The sequence below is a fragment of the Pipra filicauda genome, unplaced genomic scaffold, assembly GCF_003945595.2.
Source record: "Pipra filicauda isolate LSUMZ 115617 unplaced genomic scaffold, ASM394559v2 scaffold80_size11013439_pilon, whole genome shotgun sequence".
Taxonomy (NCBI): Eukaryota; Metazoa; Chordata; class Aves; order Passeriformes; family Pipridae; genus Pipra; species Pipra filicauda.
The window spans coordinates 117,632-138,760 of record NW_024104987.1 but is presented as its reverse complement, the minus strand read 5'-3'; the positions used below and the strand labels follow the sequence as shown (position 1 = coordinate 138,760).

General features: G+C 38.5%; 1 protein-coding gene across 1 annotated transcript in view; it reads right to left on the bottom strand.

Moving 5' to 3' along the window:
* CCDC57 (coiled-coil domain containing 57) overlaps nt 1-20,456 on the bottom strand; it is a 28,404-nt gene extending 7,948 nt beyond the window's left edge. The window contains exons 1-9 of the mRNA XM_039390225.1: nt 20,170-20,456; nt 18,721-18,799; nt 12,728-12,890; nt 8,018-8,204; nt 7,084-7,184; nt 6,235-6,463; nt 5,434-5,570; nt 1,367-1,489; nt 785-1,007 (exon numbers count right to left, since the gene is read on the bottom strand). Of these exons, the coding sequence (XP_039246159.1) occupies nt 785-1,007; nt 1,367-1,489; nt 5,434-5,570; nt 6,235-6,463; nt 7,084-7,184; nt 8,018-8,204; nt 12,728-12,832 (1,105 nt within the window). The 5' untranslated portion in view covers nt 12,833-12,890; nt 18,721-18,799; nt 20,170-20,456. The remainder of the gene's footprint in view (nt 1-784; nt 1,008-1,366; nt 1,490-5,433; nt 5,571-6,234; nt 6,464-7,083; nt 7,185-8,017; nt 8,205-12,727; nt 12,891-18,720; nt 18,800-20,169) is intronic.
* Nucleotides 20,457-21,129: the final 673 nt, after the last annotated feature.

The following is a 21,129-nucleotide window of genomic DNA, read 5'->3' as shown; positions in this document are numbered from 1 at the left end:
ATTAAAAAGTTCCTTTACAATTTGCCTGTTAAGAACTACACTTTACTGCACACATCTTACAAATGGTGCTCTTGCTAAATATTCCAAGAACATGGTGCTTTTTGTAGACGTATAACACTGATTAAAGTTCAGTCTACGACCTAGGTTTTACCTTTGCCTCTCATCCTAACCCTGACACTGTCTCACATATAAGAATATGTGTCTGCTTTTATTTTTTTCTCTTCCAACTTGTTGCACTGGACTATAAAACTCTAGTGAATATCAATACTTAGTTCATTTTGTGCCCACAGCATATACCACATTATGCCCGTGATGTCACTTTTGGCTTTTAGGTCTTAGCACATTAAGGAGTATTGTAGCAATTAACCTGCTACAAAAATAACAATTAAGCAATGATTTGCCAAATTACAATTTGATCTAACAGTTACTAAGCAACACATAGACTGTGCAGTTCTAAAACAGACACTTTCATATCTGCCCCAGCTAAGTTTTAGACTATGTCAAAACAGAATTTGCAATTTCCAGGAGTACTTAATGAAAGCGGAGAAGTATTTGCAACAATGGCATTAAAACCAAAGAGCTTTATAGATGTTCCTCTTAATTCTTACTTCTGATGGCAACAGTGGAATTCCCTTCAAGTAACTCATTCAGATTCTGATGATAGGTCTGTAACAACAGCAGCAGTCAAGTAAAATAATTAGTGGAAGGGGACAGAATTCCACTACCGTCCTTCCAATCTTCAAGAAGAGTCAAATACTGTGACTACTTTACAAAGCGGACTTACCTTGGTTGCTGTTCTTTTGAGGACTGAGAATAGAAAGGCTTGATTCCATTTCTAAAGTTTGCCAAACACCTTGACAGAATTTATATGCTCTAGATGAAGAAAGCTGGACCTGCTGGACTTGACTAGGACTCTGCCTGAGCGGCTGACTTTGAACAATCTTTGAGGATGCATTTGCCTTTTGTTGCTCTGGCCCATGATTTTCAATAGAGAAATCTAGCTGAACCTGTTCAAATTCAAAGATAATGTTACAGAAATACATACTTTTCACATCAAAGACATCTGAAAATTGGTTAAATTTCATAGTGGCATCTTGGACTTGGAAAGATACAAGGTTTCAGCAAGAGGCAAGACAAAAGAAAACTATTATTTTTACTTTTGAAAGGTTGTACAAGATTAATTACAACATCATGACAGTGATTGAGAAACCCTAGTTTATCTAGTGTTAACAAATGCTATTTTGTACAGGAAAAATTCGTAATTTAAAAAATACATTGATTTTTAAGTCTTCCAGGAGATGTTGAGCAATTCAAATTGAAAAGTCCAACTTAAGGTGATTACACTGATGATAAAACTGCACTGTACCTCAGAGGATGGCAATTCTATTTCTTCCCCACAGTTGCTTGGAGCTTCTTCTTCCTTTAAGCCAGGGCAGGCAACTAGAGAAGAGAACCTCGAGGGATGCTGTTGCCTTGCATATTGCAGCTTCTAATATGAAATATTACATTTACAGAAATAACTCATGGTCTCTAAAAATAATACATTTATAGCTCAGTTTGCTGTTACACTGCTAGATTTAAAATAATCAAAATAAGGAACATAAAAAATTATGTTCCCTCCAGATCAACAGGGCCAAACTACCTTCCTAATAAACCTTGTATTAAATCTGTTCAAAATCTATATTTCCTGGTGCTGTTACTATCGCTCTGCTTGTTACTCAGGTTTATATTGTCAGGGTCGTTCTTTGCTTTTGTCTTTTCTCATGGTTAAATTACAGAAGAAAAACTCCAAAAGAATACCTAAAAATCCAATTAAAATAAGGCAGTTATGGAAAAGTAATTTGTCAGCAACTAAAAAAACCTAATTTACCCCACAAAGTTTCACCAACTTTCAACATGTAGTAATTAAAATGAGATTTGATGAAAAGCAAACTACTTCAGCCCTCTCAAAGGAGATGAAAGTAAACATCAAAGTCATTTGCTATATATTTAAGGCTAAAGAAACAAAATGTGATCCCATCATATAAAATAACTAACAGTGAAATTCCTGTAGCTATGACAGTAATAAATTCTCTCAGTTTTTGTTAAGGATGATGATTTTGAACACAGGAGCAAATGTAGCCTGGCTAGTAAGAGTGATCAGCTAGAATAAAAATACCTAAACTAGAATAACAGCAGTTTTTGAAGGTCAGCCTGGAGCTCAGCTTCAGTGCAGGAGCTGAAGCCTCAGCAGGTCTGTTCTGGGTAAAGAGCAGCCTGGAATTAGAGTACTGAATAGCCTGGATATAAGAAGGGCTATGCTTTCTTGTCTGGACAAATGATGTTTTCAAAGGTTCCAGAGGTGGAAAGATACTCAATGACAGCCACTTCAGCCATGACCTCCAAGCAAGCCATCAGCTGAAGAGATTGAACAACTACTCCCAGAATTTAGCACACCAACTGGAAACTCAGAGTCAAATGCTACCTCTCCAAGTGCCATGGACATACTGTATTTTTAAAATCTATTTATTCTTACAAAAGTAAGAATTATCTTTAATGAATTTTAACAGAACACATGAGACACGAGATGTGTAGAAAAATACAAACACAGTATCTAGCTCATTAAAAATAAGGCCACAGAAGACTGGGATGGATGGGAGATGAATACTCATTGGTCTTACTTTTAGAGTCAGCTAAATTCTAAGATGAGCTGTGAAAGAAAGAAAAAGAGGTGAATAAGAAAAAAAGAAGTTGTAAAAAATGTGGTTTTGAATTGTGGGAATTTTGCACAGATCTGGAAATCATCTTTAGATACGTTTAGTGTAAGCATTTAGCTAGTCTTTTTCAGACTCAATCCCAGCAGTGTACAGATGGAAAAAACAGGTTACAAGAGGTCTACTCAAATGCTTTGCTGTACCCTAATTTCCTTCATAAAAATTATTTCCAGTGTTAAAGAGTTTAGGAAGATCACTATTTCTGAAACAGTGAGCTGAAAGTTCAAGTGAACAAAGGATGCCAAGCTTGCAACTTTAAGTAAATAAGATGTTCACAAGCATCCTAAACAAACGATCCATCCACAAGCATGCTGAAGCATTCCACAGTAAGTTCTCCTGTTGGCAGACCACATTCCAGGCATTCAGCACACTGTAACAGCTGCCTCGCCTATTCCCTTCTGAAACCTCACAGAGGAAGATCAGAATCCTATGCTGAGGACTGTTACAGAGGACCAGATTTGAACTTTCCACCTTGGAGTTTTACAAGAAATTAAAGATTTCCTGCTCCCGAAGTAGCTCATACCACTGTCCCATAAGATGTGCCATTGATATGTCAGCGAGGCTATTTATTTGATGCTCAGTTCTTTTCTCTGAGGACCCTCCTTGCGCTACAATGAGATGCTAATACTTCTTGTGGTGGTGCTGCTGTGACAGCTCTTGATCATGCCCTCAGACTGTCAATGAAGAGTTGAAAAACAGTGCTGCATTACCAGATGTGTTCTCACAGTAATTTGAATCTTCCCAGCTCAAAACCTAGATGGCTTCCACTATGTTCTGTCCTAAATCATATTTTTCATGCCCTCACTAATACTTTTGACATCAAAAGAACTTGATTAGATAAATTTGCTAAAATATACCAGATTCTCCAGCACACATTGCACTTACCTGGCTGACCTTTTACAGTTCTCAATTTCTGTTGTCTTAGACTATCTACTATATCCGAGGGAGAACAAGTCTCCATTAGCTCTGGAAAGGTACAGCAGATGGCATTTTCAGTTTATCACTGTCAGATCGATGGTCTACAATGTTTGTTCACACTGCAACCTTTAAAACTTCTTCATTGACTAATGGGCAGTAAAGAAGAACAGGGAGTTATTTTCACTGAAGCAACCTGTTCAAATTTGGTTCTAATTGACTCTTAACAGCACAGCCTTTGGACTTCAGGCAACCTTTCTCTACCAGACAAGAGAGCCTCTCTTGTTGGATACCTTCTGCTAGGAGGAAGCTAAGAGAAATGCAAATACCTGGGACAGGATGTCCAAATGCAGAGTTCTTGCCTGCCAGGTTCCCTTAGAACATATTCCAAAATGTTTCCATAGATTCAATCTAACAAATTCACCTTAGCCAAGAAACATACGTACTTGTTTTCTTCCCCAAATAATATGCCTTTTCTGGCTGAAATACTGCTGCATACTTTGGATGCTTGGAGAGCCTTTTCCTTTCATATTGAAATGTCTGGGCCCTTCAAATAAGTACTACCTGGTTTTACTACTATTCTTTCTCCAAGGTAATAGCAATCCTGTGCGGAAGCTGCCTAACTGTCTGCCTAAAGACCTGATAGCAGAACACTGAATTTGACCCTGTCAGTACTTGTTCTCAAATTTAATTGCTGGATGATCTTTGCATTTCAAACTTTTACAGTATTTTCTTAGATCTACTAACTCAGAAGTTTTTGTTATTAGTCCAAATAATATCCCTCATGGGTACAATCTGAAGTGCTGTTTTACTTCACAGGAAAAAATATATCTGTTTTCAGCATAACTAAATTGCCAAAAAGATTGGACCAGCTGAGTCACTTAACCTCCATTTACGTAATTCGTAGCACTTATTCCAAGCAACTACAGAGGTTAATATGCTTTGGTTTTTTTTCTTTAGCACCACTCTTAACTGGCAAGCTCAATGTGAGTCAACAGTGTGTCCTGGTGGCCAAAAGTGCCAACTGTGTCCTCGGTGCATTAAGCACAGCACAGCTGAACAACCAAAAGAGTGACTGTCCCACTACGCTCAGCATTGGTGCGGCCTCACCTTGAGTACTGTGTGCAATTTTGGGCTCCACAATATGAGAAGGATATAGAAATAGAAATATTAGAATGTGCCCAAAGAAGAGCAACAAAGATGGTGAAAGGACCAGAGGGCTAGATTTATGAAGACCGGCTGAGGATACTTGGCTTGTTCAGCTTAAAAAGGACGAGACTGAGGAATGACCTCCTTGCTGTCTATAACTTTCTCATGATAGGGAGCAGTGTAGGAGGTGCTGATCTCTTCTTTTTGGTGTCCAGTGATAGGATGCAGGGGAATGGCTTAAAGCTGCATCAGGGGAAATTCAGACTGAATATTAGGAAGAAGTCCTTCCCTGAGAAGGTGGTCAAGCAGTGGAACAACCTCCCCAGAGAGTGGTCATGGCCCCAAGCCTGTCTGTGTTCAAGAAGCATTTGGGACAATGTCCTTAGATACACGGTTTAACTTCCAGGTTGTTCTGTCTGGCATCAGGATTCAAAGATCCTCATGGGTCCCTTCCAGCTCTGGATATTCTATGATTTTATGAAGTCTCCCAAAGATAGATTTGAGCTAAAGTCAGTAAGAGTCATTTAAATGTGGAATTTTAAGGAAAGTTATATTCACGAAATTCGAACTGGCTTAATGGATCATTATCACTACATTTCAGAGAGCATATAATTACCTGTGTTGTGAGTTTGTGCTGTAGATGTTTTAGAGCTGATAGCTGACACTGCGTTCTTTTCACAAGTTCTCTTGGAAGCAGACTACCAGAGGCAATACAAACTGTGCAGTGTTTAGAGCCGACAGGATGCCAAAGTCCTATAAAGCAGAGAAAATACCAAGGAAGGCATTCTTTGTTGTTATTTTGTCATCAGTATTACATTCCCAACAAGTGTTTACAGCAGATAGGAATGAACCACAGAACACAGGCCGCCTCACTGCAGATGGGTTCAATGCTATGCAGAAATGGGCCTTGTGGTTTTTTCCTTTGCTCTATTGCTAGAGAAACTGTACATGGAACATAAATATCCACTGTGAAATCTTCTTACATTATATATACTCTTAATTCAAGTTTGTGCTACAGTAAACTTATTCTGCTTTCTCTTCCACTTTCCTAAAACATTAGTTTTTATTCCAAAAGATAAACTACCTCTTTTCTGCTCATAAACAAAGTCTTAGTTCAATTTCCAGTTCCCACACTGACATCTAGGCATCAGGGAGTCCTTCATCTATGATGTTAATCAACAAAAGTTACTACATACAGACTCCCATTGTTCTATATTAGCAGCGCCTATCAAAGGATAATCTTACTTGCAACAACAATTAGTACCACAGTCTCACACAAACCATGCAGATCAAGGATCAGTCAGGTCCAGCACTTTGTTTTCAGATTAAAGCCTAGCTCTCTCTAGCTCAAAGGATGAATTGATTCCCAGATTTTATTCTACATATATGTTAGCACTCTTCTGTAGAATAAATTTACCTTCCTTTAACACCATTCCAAGTTCTGCCCTGAGTCTGTTTCCCATTTCAATCAACTGCCGCTTCTCTTGGTTTAGGATTGAGATTTTTCTTGCTGCTTCCTTCAGTTTATTTTGCATTCCCTGTAGAGCATGTTTGACACCATATTGAAGCTCAACACCAGGACCTACATCAGGCAACTGTTGTCCAAGATCTACTATCTTTTCTTCAAGAACTTTGGGTTCTGGCCCCTGAATAAAACAGATAGTGCTTGTAATGAATATTTTGAAAGTGTGGTCTGAAGGTTGAGAGATTTGTAGAAGCACGCATTAGAATCCAGTTGAAGAAAAAGTGTAAAGTTGAAGTCTACCACCCGTTTTTTTGAGTCAATTTCCAAGATTTTGTTAGCAATATACGGCAAATGAAACTGTGGAGCAAAACACTACAACAGACTGAGCCATCCCCACAAATACTGTCAACTGTGAGTGTAAAATAATACACATAGGATAAACACCGTATAACTGTAAACTAAAGAGCAGGTAATTTTAAGATAAAATGTGGAAAAAAACCACTTTATAGCAAATCTACCACAAACTCTTCTTTGTTTAATCATTGTGTACATACACACATAAGGGGTAGATCTGACTTAAAACACCAGGGGATGACTCGTCAAAATTTATTGCCTAGAAAGAATGACCACAAGTTTGGTTGAAAACAATCTTTGCTGGCTCTCATCTAACTAGCCATATAAGCATATATTACTTCAGTTTATAGTATGCATTCAAACAAAAATAATGTGCTTTGCATTTAATTACATACACACACACACACACACACACAGATATTTTAGGTAGTTTAAACCTCTTCATACCTTTTCTGTGTCTGGGTTTACTATACAGTCCAGCTTAATTGAGCTGACTTTGATGTTGCTCAAAGTGGTTGCAGTTGAAATTTTGTTTGTGCTCACTGAACCTAAAAGGAGTATAAAAGCAACAGCTGCTTTAGAACATTGTCTCATGAATATACATGTCTAGAATCATAGCATCATTTAGGTTGGAAAAGACCTTTAAGATCATCAAGTCAAACCATTGATAGAACACTGCTAAGTTGACTGCTAAAGCGTGTCCTCAAGTGCCACATCTACATGTCTTTGAAATACCTCCAGGGATGGTGACTCAACCATTTTCCTCACCTGCTTGCACCAATGCTTGAATAACTCTTTCCAAAAAGAAACTTCTTCCTAATATCCACTCTAAACCTGCACTGGCATAACTTGTCCTATTGCCTATTACTTAGGAGAAGAGACAGACCCTCACCTCACAACAACCTCCTTTCAGGTAGTTGTAGAGAGTGGTAAGGTCCCCCCGAGCCTCCTTTTGTACACCACTTCAGTAGATATACTGTAAACCCCTATGGGAGGGAGGTTTGGACTAGGAGACTTTTAAAGGTCCCTTCCACCGCAAACAATTCTATGATTCTACATACTTGCTTCACTAGCAGGAATTCTGTCATAGCTTGTAATATACATATATTTGCTTTACTCTTGCAATATATATACACATTTGCTTTTCTAGTGGTAATTTCGTGGTGACTTTATGTGTGCATTTGTTTTTACTACTAATAATAGTTTTGTAGTAATTTGTAATAAAGAATCTCAGACCACTGCGTGCTTATGTATTGTGCAATCTTGAGAACCCCACAGCAATGAGTTTTACACACCCATGGGCTGGATAGCCCTCATAGGTTGTGACTGTGACTGCTACACTTCCTTACTGAATTTAAAGGTCTTTGGCAAGAGTTGTTACCTTGCTCTACAAGCTGTCTGTTTTCTGTCAGAGGAAGAGAAGACAACATCTGCTCATCAAGACTCTCCATTTCTTTCCTCATTTGTGCAATAGCAGCCCGAAGGCTGGCATTCTGCTTCTGCAGCTTTTTTATTTCCAAGGTAGGAATATCTTTGCACAGAGAAGTTTTATCATCATACTGAAATATCTGGAAAATAAAAGTACAACGCAATAAGAACCCTTCATTGATAAGCAACACATATTGTCTCTGCACACCACGCAAACAGATCCTAAAACTTACAACCCATGAACATATGTGGGAAAAAAGAACCATAGGAGGAAAAGAAATAGATCTGGTTATTGAGGATTTGCCAGGGAAAAAGGTGCTCTGCTGAGAACATCATAGAAGGAGGCATAGTTGGGGAGGACCACGGCCACAGGTGGCTCTGTCTTGTCACTGTTCTGTAACTGTGCTATCTCTGTCTCTTCCATGCACCCATCTCCTTAAAGAACTTACTGGCTCGCCAGCAGTCCCCTTTCTGACCTGTCAAATTCTTGAAAATGTCATTAGAGACCATCTGTTCACAGTAACATAAAGAGGCTGGATGTTCTTTTCTAAACAGAAAAAGGGGAAGGAGTGTATGGACTACACCCAGATAATTGGACAACGGACAGTATCTAGAAAACTGCCAAGCATTTCAATTTAAAGTAAGTAGCAATGTCTTTCCTTCACATGTTAGTTAGATAAGCTAACAACAAGCATTGTATAAGGAACATTTGTCAGATAATGATCGAAGCTCTACCTTCATAAAGGCCTTGAAGCCTATCTTCCCTTAATATACATGGTGGAAGTCTGAATGGATAAGCAATATAGACTTCCAGAACTGAAGAGGCTGACAAACCCCAGATTGCCATGAGTGCCTTTTACTGTAAAAGACCTTATTTATATCAGTGAAATATGAGCAGCTTGCTTATAGTGTAACACATCCCAGAATCATTCCATTTCCTAAATTTTTGAAGGGGAATTGCTCAGTTTTCTTCATGGGCTGCATGTAGCCTTAAAGATTATCTCGGAAATTTTAGTTTGGAAATCTAGCCCTGTGTGCATAAAGCGATGGCCTAATCACTTTATGGGCAAAAATGTGAGATGCTCTAGATCACAAGCCAGAAGGACTGCTTTAGTCTGTCCTACCAAAGGTTGCTAGCTCCAAAGAGTAGTCAGCTACATATGTTTAGGAAAAAGGACAAATACCAAAATGCTTCCTTCCTCCTTTATACCTCCTCAATTTTCAAATTTGCAGCTTTTGGGGATGGAAAAAAAGGAAAACCAGATGTGACAAAAAACTCAAAAACTAAAATGCACAGATATTGATTGGAAAACACATCTTCTGGTCACTTGAAATTCCAGCAAAATCTTCAGGGAAAAAAATCTAGTAGGATCACTGGGATATAAGGACTATGGTATTAGGGTCCTGACGTTATTTACTTTTGCTGTTTCTTCATTCAAAGTGTGTCTGCAAACATTTTTAAAGAAGTTACGTTAGACCAACGGTGGTGTGTTATAACTGTGGTTTCATCCAAACAGAGAGTGCCTAATTTAGATTCCACTCCTATAAAATCCTCTCTCACTGATAGAAACATTTGTCATCGTCCACCTAAAAAATGCAGATACTATTTGGTACAGGAGTATTAGAAAGCTCTGCAACAGCAGAATATACACTCCTCCAATCACTAATTCACAGACCATCCAGATCAGATGTTTTTGAAAACAAAAAGACTGTGAAATGTGTTTGGAGCATTTGTATTGAATGTTGCTAATTTTAAATGTTTCTTTGAATTCAACCCTAACCTTAAATCGTTGCAAAGCAGCAATTCTGCCTCTTCAGAGGGCATGGCAATCGATGAGGCACTGCACATAAAACGTGTGAGCAAATTACTTCAGTCTCAACATTTATGCCTTGCACAGCCTCAAACACTACTCCCTTTGCATCTTCTCCATTATTCTCTCCTTCCTTCAATTCCCTTATTTCCCCAGTCGTAAGTCTGTTCTGTGAGTGTGATCTGGAACACTAATGGCCTTCAAATTAAATTTCCCTGCCATAAAGGCAATGGCTGCCCTATATATTCTTTCTGCCCTAACAGTACGGGGTATGTAGAAGATGAAGATAGTCTATTCCGCTTTTACAATCTCTCCGAGGTTGTTAAGGTGAGGAGGGGAAAGGCACCAGGAGGTACCAATACATCTCCCAGATGTGTTCTGAATTTTGGGGCCCTGGACTTCATCTCAACCTGCAACATAAACATGAACTATCACAATTTGAACCAGAAATACAACTGTTCCAGATTATTTTAAGTGGAAAAGGGTCTAGAGAGAACACCAAATAATAAACCAGGATTACTGTAAGCAGTCTTTCCTTATCTGTGCATTCCTATGATATTATCAGCATGGTCTAGTTAGACAAATATGACCTAAGTCATACTAAAAAATCAGTTATAAGCAAGATTTTCCACACTGCTGTGTTTCACATCTCTGTTGCTTAATTAAAGGCTGAGAATGACTACTACACTTCATTTTGTATAGAAAAATTACAGGAAAAGGTTCTTCAGAATAGTAGACTTTTTTTTGTTATTTAGTTTTTTAAACACTGGCCCTTCCCATAAAACAGAAATCAAAAAAGTTTTTGCTAAGATGGATACTGCTTATCCTACAGGCCAAAAGTGCAAAAACCAGAGTATTTTAACAACAGAAAGAAAAGTGTGACAATGAAAACAAAGTCTTGCCAACAACAGTTGAAGACAACAGCGAATGCAAACAGCTAAAAACCCCCTGCCCAACCCTGCTTTCTTTTGGTATCTCAATGATCAATTTGCAAATCAGTACAGCTTGAAATGAAATTGGAAAAACAACTAGCTCCACAGCAAGTTTTTGCTAACAGTCTACTTTTGTCTATGATAAAAATTGTCTTCAGAAAGTATCTTTCTGAATACAACACTTCCTGCATTCAGGAACTACTAGGCTTGCTTAACACTGCTTTTTCTTAGCAAGCTCTGGTAACATGCTCTGAACTGCTCACTGTTGAGCATGTGTAGCTGCCCAGCAGAGTGCACTGCAGCACACTCTTTACTGTTGTTTATCTACGAAAGACAATTTTCTACTTATAATGCATTATCCTTCAGCATGGCTTCAAACCAGCATTACGCTTGCAATTTTGAATGCATTTTTAAAATATACGTATTTTAATAGGTAGCAATGAAAGGAAAAATTGTGATACTAAAATATAAGGCATTATTTTATACAGCTGGCATATTAGTATTTTGAAGCATTGCCTTAAAATTTTAACTTTACAATTTTAAAATCTACCCTGAACTGCAACTGACACAGAGCCTCAGGAACATTCCAGAAATTAATTCTTCCCATTCTGATGTGCCATGATGGTACACTACATTGTCATGTTTTGGAGCAACTGTCTACATCCAGCTTGCTCCTTTTGCCAGTGACTAATAAATGAGAGCCATAATTGAGCCTGTGACATCTAATCTATGTGTATTCCAGGCTAGATAAGACAATATTTTGAATTATATATATGAAACTGATGAACTGCTTACAGTAAATCCAGTGGAAACAAGGCTCATAAAGTTGTCATTTCAGAATGTCTACACTAGTGTCTATAATAAGTGTTGTCTAACCTGTTTCCCCCCTTCGGGTAAAATATTGTGATTAAATGATGCTTATATTGTCTGTTCTTTCTCAACAGTCAAAGCAGAAAGAAGAGTCTTCACTTCATGCAACCTGCAGTCTGTTTTCTGTAGATCAGCTTCAAACCAGGAAGGAGTGAAAGGATGAAAAGCAGAGGATGCCAGTAGCTCAAGGACAAAGGGATGGAGAAAAGAAAAAGAAAGTAAGGGAAAGGGAGGAGAAAAGGAAAAAGGAAGAAAAAAAAAGAAAAAATCAAAGATATTTTAAATCATAGCACAGGGACTTAAGCACATTCCTTTTGGCTCTGTCAAAAACTGCCTTCACAGACAAATAATTTAGCTCCATTGTCTAATCTTTATGTGAAATGGACAATGCTGATTCATCTCTCACATGTGTTCCCATGCTGCAGCTATTGATGTCTATGAATCATTTTTGAAAGACAATGATAAAATAACACCAGAGTAAATGCCTGCATTCTAAACTTCATAAACAAGTGTTTCCTCTGTACCCATGAGTTTACTAGGCAATCTGGCATTGAGAGCTGATAGCCCATTGTGTAATAGTCTCTAAACAACAAACATGTATCTAATTTTTCAGAAACAGAAGCTTGTACACTACACAAAATAGATTTTTTTTCCCCCATACAAAAATACTCAGAGTTTTCCAGGTCTAATATTGTACCCTTAATAGAATTCAAGTGGTACTGTGATCTGAAATCCTTTTTGGCCTGGGGCTGCTCTAAGAGGGATCTTTCTTCTTTTGCTACAATGGCAAGAGAAAAGCAGTGACATCTCTCAAGATGACTTGATTTCACAAAAAGGGAGAAAAGGCCACTTTAGAGATTGTTCATGAAAATTAATCTGGTCTCTGATCAAATATGTGTGATGAACTGTTGTGCTCAATACAGAATTACTATTTTACATATTTTTGAAAGAAGATCAAAGTCATACTTCCCCGAGAAACACCACGGTGGAAAAACTCCATAGGTCTCTCTGCAACAGATGATTCTGAAACTGTTAATTTGAAATTCTCACCTCCTCTCTTGATGAAAACAGGCTTTGTGTTAGATCCTCTGATTTCTGATACCAATTATGTTCAGCATTCTCACAGAGGTGCTGCCAGTTTAGTTCTGTTTGCATTTTACCCTGTTCTAGAATCCATTCTTGCTCAGCTCCAAGAGACAGTTGTTGCTTATACCTATGATACACAGAGAAAACCTGTTGATTTAAGGAGAATAAATAACCAAGGATGTTTTGTGGTGTTTTTTGTACACACCCTAATATGGTATGTACAGCAAAGGGGAATTTAAAGAAACACGTCAGACAAACGGTATCCTTTGCAAAATAAGATCTGATTCCATAACCATCAGGGAGAAAGGAGAAAAAAAAGTTCATTTTATGAAAAAAACCCACCATCTTACAGACATTAAATTCCTTTAAAGCCATCTGAGTATCTGTAATACATCAAAGACTAGGCATTACAGAAATAACTGAACTTCATTTTAACTTTTAGAGGTGCAGAAAAGTGCTATCTCTCTTCAGTGCTAAAAGTTGTGGGTATTTTCCATTTCTTTATTTTTTTAAACTGGACATTTCGTTCAGCAAATGGGGCAGAACAGTCTTGAGCTATACAAAAAGAAACCAAATTAAATTATTTCAACTTTTTTTTTGACACAATTTAAAAGAAAATTTTAAATATAAGATAAAAATCTTAACAGAAGTGAAGTTTAGATTATAAGCACATGAATAAAGGGATATCGTTTATTATGTACAGTCTACTACAAGCAGTTAGGACATCCATCTTCTTATGCACGCATGCATATAAATATGGAACTAGTGGTGATAAACATTTAACTGTTTCCCTCTGTTTTTGCAGAATGCCAATAGAAACAGTACAAAAAGTGGTCACTACTAGCAAAACAGTTCACTACAATTAGAAAGGAAAGTTTTGGCTGCAGTCAAGAGGCTTTTAAATTGTATACTTGCAGAACTACTAAAGAGCTAGGAAACTGAAGCATTAATGAAAAGGTGTTAGAAAAATACTACCATGTTTTCTGCTCTGGAGAGAAAGTGACAAAGGGCTGCTGGGAGACAGGAAGCTATGGGAAAAACTTCTTCCCTCCCTCCCCACCCTGTTCCCTGAATTTTAACTTAAATGAAAAGAATCAAAACAGTCATGTGGTTTGTCATTCTTGGGAAAACAAAAATCTGTTGTTAGAGGACTTTACATTTCAATCCCAAGTAAGAACAATACTACAGAATGGTCATTCTGCTGTGAAATTCCTCCAAAGCAATACTGCAAGTTATTCCGACACATGGAAACACCACTAAAGATACCACTGATGAAGTGTGCCACTCATGCTTCACAACGCCTGTGTTTTGTAAGTGTATGAAAAACTGTTCATAAAGAAGCCACGGATTTTCCAGAAAACTAAACTGTTGCAGTGAGCGGCCATTCAGGTGGCTAAACTGATAAGGTATTGAAAAAAGCGTTTGAGAGATACTACTTTGACAAGTTCAGTTGATAAGTCACAACTGAAATTTGAAAACAAGAGGATGAGATCACAAGGGATTTTGGCTAATTGATGCAACATCATGTGTTAGATTAAAGGGAATGACTGCAAGGAGATCCAATGGCAAGCACGGAAGATGTGCTTCTTTAGTTGTAACATAAACAATGGAGATAACTTTTTTCCTCCTCCAGTGGGATAAGAGAAATCGTGCATATAAGATGCTGTACCCTTGTGCTTGCAGACAGCAGCTAATCAGCTTTATCATTACAGTTCAACCACACAATGCACAACAATAACTTCCAAACCAAGCCAGCTCTCTAGTATTGCTCAGGTGAGCAGTGCTCATACTTCTTTGGGTACGTTCATAAATTGCCTTTGGGGAACCAATGGGCAAGAGAGCCCTGGATGAAGCTGGGTTATTTTAGCAGGACTGAGGGCAGCAAGACATAGATCAGCAGGTGCTGGGCGCAAGACACAACTGTCCAACAATACCACTTCATTTATATTATATATTGGTTTGGTTGACAGGCCAATTAAACACATTCATATGTAAATATGTAGAAGTGATTTCAATATCAAATATATTTTATACAAAAACGAAGAAAGGAGGTTTTGTTGCCCTTTGAAGTTTGTGATATATAGAGAGGTCGTATAATTCTGCCCTATCAGGTATCACAGTTGAAGGTCAAATTTCACTGTTAGTAAGATGATCCTTTTATGGTGAAATGACAGGAATATAAGAGGCAGAAGGGGGAAAAAAAGCCTTGTAATTAGAAGCATGATAAAAAACGTATATTTACCCATCTTGCCTAAGTATACCTCTGCTTTCTACATGCTGACCTTTCCTGCAATTTCAAGGTTAACAAATTTAGCAGTGGGCTGTCTACATAAAATAATCTTACACAATCTCAGATTACTAAACACATTCTTAGCAGTTCCATACAAGGGGCAGCTGTCAGACAAGCAAAGCAACAGCTGCTACACAAGCAGGGCATAATCTGTAATTATAAATATAATAAATTTTTAGAAAAAAATAGGAAAAAAATAAAAGCTTATACAACTATAGCAATGTTAAACCAGAACACAATAATTAAAAAAAATAAAACTGAAAAAAGGATTGCTAGATGGCACTGCAGCAACACCACATTGTTTCTCCAACATTCTTATACCCATTTCTGACATCAATCTCTCCTTCCAGTTCTCAAATTTTTGCTCCATGTGAAGTTTCAGGTTCACATTCTTCTCCTGCTGATGACCTATGTGACTATTACTAGAGCTATAAACAAAAATAAAACAAATTTACATTAAAAAGCATCTCTGGTGAACTAATGAGGCGTCCATATGTAAAATTTTTTGAACAATAACACATAACTATAAAGACAAAATGTTATAATTTCCTAAAGAAACAGTCACCATAACATCTTTTTCTTGTCAGTTGAAACCAATTATAACAGTATATGTTACATCCCAAAACAATGCTTCAGAAGTTGCATACAAAATATAGAGGATCTGCTGAAAAGTAGTGCAGGACCTCCACTTAAGTATAGCAGAGTTCCTCCTCCACCCAAAAATTTCAGTTACATAAGAAGAAACTGCAAAACAAGGGCTGACCAGCAGAAATCTGATCTTTTAGATACATTTAGATACAGCTCTATATTTTCTCCTATCCTCCCGCAGTATTATTTGCTATCAACAAAAAAGTTTCTCTGAGACACAGTGGAAGAATACCAGTAAGGTCAGGATTTCACGCAAATTCGAAGAGCTGATACTGCTACTGGTACTTAGGTGACCAGTAATGATACACTGAACCCTTTCAAGTTATGTATTCATCCCTGCAAAATGTAACAGATTTATTGATATCATACTGTTCTGCAACCTTCTGGTTACTTTCAACTCGATATTACAGTTATTTTACGTAGCTGAATGACCGCTGCATTTGGTCAGATAAGATTGGTCATATAACTACAAAGACAGAACTGTGAACTAGAACAGGAGAGTCACAAACACCTAAATGGATATTTACTTTCCTATTCTGCTAGATTTTGCTTTTAAATTTACACTTCACCTGAATTAAGCTGAATGCTATAGTCAACACTTAGGCATACAAATGAAGTGTATCAGAAGTGCTGTCTCAGTGTAGTCTAGACAGGCACTTCTACAACTCCCTTGTTCATCCCAAAACTCTTCAGGGCAAGGCAGATCAGAAGAATAATTGCTGTATTGCTCAGTGAGCAGTATTCAGCTCAGCCTGGCAAAGAGGCAATGCTGGGTCTAAAGGACTCAAACTCCTCCTTCCATTCCCAAAGGATATGCTTCAGGTAAAATTCCTGAACAGGCTTTAAATGAATTTGCATATACTCCAGAACCACAGTAACATCTTTTAGTGACCTTTGACAAATTCCAGAGTCTTGCCCAGATCACTCACAATAACTAAAAAAAGTTATTTGAAACTTATCCAACCACCTCTACATTATAAATGTCGTTTGACCCAAAACAGTTTACAGCACTTTACAGCAGTTACCATTTTAAGCAGAGAATAATCCCAAAGATACCATTACATCTGAAGACAATAGTTACATTAAAAAAGAATGATGTGTAGACAGAACTCAAGAAATGTGTTTTTTCCCTCCACCCTACAAACTGCACACTTATTTCTCTTTTCTTCAAGACATTTATGATGATCAAGTCACAGTCCAGTCTTCTCTTTTATCAGCAGTATTAACTGCCGTGTCCCATTTGTCTTCTCCTAGTTTTAAAACCAAAAAGAAAATAAACAACAGGGAGCCTGTGCCGATACTGGCAAAACCTTTTACTTGCTTCACTTCCATCTCTTTCTGCTGTTTATTCTCCATATTTGTCTAGTATCTAATTATAAATTCTGCAGAAGAAAAAAAACCCACGTTATCTCTAAGCACTATGATTGGCTAAAAAAAAATAATTTTAAAAAAATGGTAATTTCTGCTCAGATCTCTCCAGAGATTTGGGAAAATCTCTGGAGTCAATATAGCTTCTCTCACTGTGCAGTATTACTCTGTGTCAGTGGTTACAGATAATCCCTTCTGGATAAGCACAGCATGCACAGAACAAATCGGACAAGCATGCCTTTCAAATAGTGGATCTTTAATCTCTTTAAATGAAAGAGAGATTTTCAGATCAGCAAATATAATGCAATATCTCTATGCTAAAGGATGCCACAATTTAAATAACATTTTTTTCACAAACAAACTAGACAATTCTAATTATCTAGGATCAAAAAATGAGTCTCTGATCATTGCACGTGACAAGTATAAAAGAATTCAACTTGCTTTTCCCAAGTACACTGAGTAACAATTCCTGCTAAAGGACACAATAATCTGGTGGCCTTTCAATTCTGCTAGCCTAGATTTCACTTTTATCCCCAAGACAATTAAAATAAAATTATGTTTTCGCTTCATATTCTGCTTCTTGTTGGCAATGGTCAAATTGTGCTACCATGTACAAATAGTATATCTTCTTCCTTTGGGTAAGGAGAAATAAGTGTTTTCTTTAAAAGTCACTGTTGTGGATATTCATGAACAGTACTGTCTCCCCTCCTATAGCATGCAACACTAAGAAAGATCTGTTCTTTCTGTATCATCCTTTCAGCTACAGTTGCTCCAAATGCATCTGATGGCTACCACAGCTAAAAAGATTAACTAAATCTGACTTCCTCCCTCCACCACGATCATAAAGACATTTAAGATAAAAAATGCCTATGAGATGCTTTCTGGACTTAAGGCACTGCAAGAAACTATGGTCAGTTTATACCCACTAAGGCATCAAAATACTTTCACAAGCGCCTTTTAAAAACCTGATGTATGTTTCATTAGCTAAAATTAACAATACATTATTAGACATGACCTTTGTACAAGGAATGAAAAACAAGACCACAGCTCCAGCCTATTGCTTCCTTGAAATTATCAAACTAAAGTCACAACTTTTCTTGGAAAGAGGTGGTTAAGAAAAATTATACTTCTTTTACAATCTTTCTCTACAATTATCTTAAAATTAAAAAGCACCACACCATTTCCTATAAAAACAATCTTCCTCTCAATCTCCATATCTCAAATTACTGATAAACTGAAAGTGGTATTCTGAGGCAAGTTTGGGTTCCATATAAATTCCATATAAAATATAAATTAATGACCCTTCTTGTAATTTTAAATTATTGTTTTCCATCACAGAGAACTGTATTTCTTAGAAATACAATGTAATGGAGAAGAAGAGAGCATTTTGCCCTTGAGAGCAGCAACATTTATAATTGCAAGTTGGTTTCAATAATGACTATAATGTAAATAACAATGTAATTTTAAATATAAATTGCACCAATTGCCTGGATGTCTTGCAGTCACAAGAAGAACAGTAAACCAAAATATGGTGATATCAAAAGACAACTCAGGAAACAGCATACACGTAAGAAAGAACATATTACACATAAGCATAGCTTACCCCTATAACCTAACCAGCAAAATTACCCACTGCAGTCCAACCACTTACTTCAGCACATACGGAAAGAGGAGATTGATGGGTACTTCTGCTCCCTCGCATAAGGGCCTAATGGGGCTTATGTCAGCTTCTTTTACAAAAAAAAAGAAAACAAAAATCAACCAATCAACCAAAACCCCCCACGAAAACAAACAAAAAAACCCACCGAAAACAAAACCACCCCTCCCCACACACACAAAAAAACTTGGCTGTAAATCACACACAGCTGAATGTGGTTGGCATATCTGATTCAGTGGAGACTTTGCAATTGCTCGTACTAAAAATGCCATGTTTGAGCTAGTCACCTTTCAACCAAATAAGTGCAAGGTGATCCTGAAGAACAGAGTAATAATTGAGAACCTTCAGACTTCCATACAACCCCTATTTGTCAAAGAAGTGTAAAGCTTTACAACTTTCTTCAAAGTATAAAGAAACTGAACTTGCTTCTCTCTTCCTTGCTATCCTTATTTCCAGCTGTTTCACAGTGTGCTACAAGTCAAGATGAAACAAGCAGTCAGCATAGGCACAGTATTGTGACCACCAGTCAATACAGTTCCTCGAAAAAATTATGACTATCAGTGATACAAGTTAGCATCACTTGTGCGTTGTCTCCTTCTTTACTCCTGGAGGCTGGTTTGCTGTTTACCTTACAAGTAAGGTCAGGTATATGAAACAGCAAATATACATCATGCATTATACAATTTGACCAAAATAGATAAAATACAGCAGAAGCTGGGGGATAGGATAAAGACCAAACAACAAACAAGAGAAACCTGGTAGCAGGGACATACCTTGGGTATAGCATGTGGTGGGCTATGTTGCAGGGTACATCGCATCCTACACGGGGTATGGTGTCAGGCCCATTATTCAGGGCAGACAAAAGATTAGGAGGCATAAGGGACTGCAAGGTATGGTGGGAAGAAATAATTGCTTCTAGGACTGAGACATGGTTACCTATTCTAGAGAGTGTCCAAGGAATGTAATAGAGGGCAACACACCATGAGGAGCACTGACACTGAGTCCCTAGAGCAAATATCCCCAGGGATGACAGGAAGGGACAGCCACACAGATGGAGGATGGGAATGCTACTGGCAAGGCAGGGATCAAGTATTCTCCAGGACTAGAGGTCTGCAGAGCAGAAAGGGAGAAAAAGACAACTGAGTAGGGATGAAGGAAAACTCTGCCAACAGAACCCGCAGGCAGGAAGCAGAACCCAGAAGGAAGGTTCCATGGAGGACCCAGAGGGTCAGATGTTCTGAGGCAGAAGGGCAGATGGCAGGCAGATTGTTGAGGTCAAGTCCCTTAGAGGAAGGCAGTAGAGAGAAGCACAAGATAATGCTTTGGACTCAGGGACTGCACACGGAGGACACTTAGCGAGAGGGGTGCAGAAAGACAGTGTGCCCAGAGAGAGAAAAGGACGCGAGATGCACAAGCGACGCGTCGGGAGCTCCGAAAGACAACCTGCGGCACGACGAAATGCTGTGCGACCGCAGTGTCTTCTGATGGAGCAGTCCAGCCGCAGGCCGGCTCCTCCCGGCACGAACCTGCCCGTCCCTCCGCTCACGGACGTCGCCGCGTCTCCCGGGAGCTGCGGCGGGGAGGGCCGTGCCGAGGGGCGGGCTCGTGTCCGTGGGGGACACCGCCCACCATCATCCGTCGGGGGGGCCCTACCCCTCCCCTTCCTCTCGGCCTTCGCTCCGGGAGGAACCGCCAGTTCCCCTTCTGCCTCCGTTCCTGAACAACCAGCTGGCGCTTCTCGGCTACTCGCGCTGCGTTCACTTCCAGGCCTCCGTTAGCATATTCTCTTCCTCACATTCTCCCCGTTCCATCCTCGCTACTCTCTCACAGCAGCTCCTCCTCTGCATCGTGTGAGGACGGGCATGCTCCTCTGCAGCCCCAGTCTCTTTTAGTAACACCCTCTTCCCCCAAAACACAGATAATATTTGTACCATACTCTCAGATCTCACTCTCTTGTTCACTTGTCTTCCCATACATTTTGTTTATCAGTCTGTTTAGTATTAAACAATTTCTCCATAGTGCAGATCAGAAAGGAGATTCTTGGCCCCTTACAGTACAGTTGTTAGGGATGGGAACAAACTTCCTATCATCTGAACTTCCACTGCATCATTTGAAAAACTTTAAAAAGCCTGTAAAACAAGTTCAGGCCATCTGCAACATGAGGTCATGCGGCACAGATAAATATATTTTGCTATCAAGGCATTTAATTATTAAAAAATGTATCCATCAACCAAACCACATGAGACAGACAAAGATGTAAAACATGAGCTGGACCTAAAGCATGATTTTCCCTTAGTCACTTAGATGACTTGCTTGTCTGGAAGTCATGATGCAAACTTCCTGTAATGCTCTCTCACTTTTCTGTTTTTCTAGATTATATAAAGATTTGTCTGAGGAGAGACT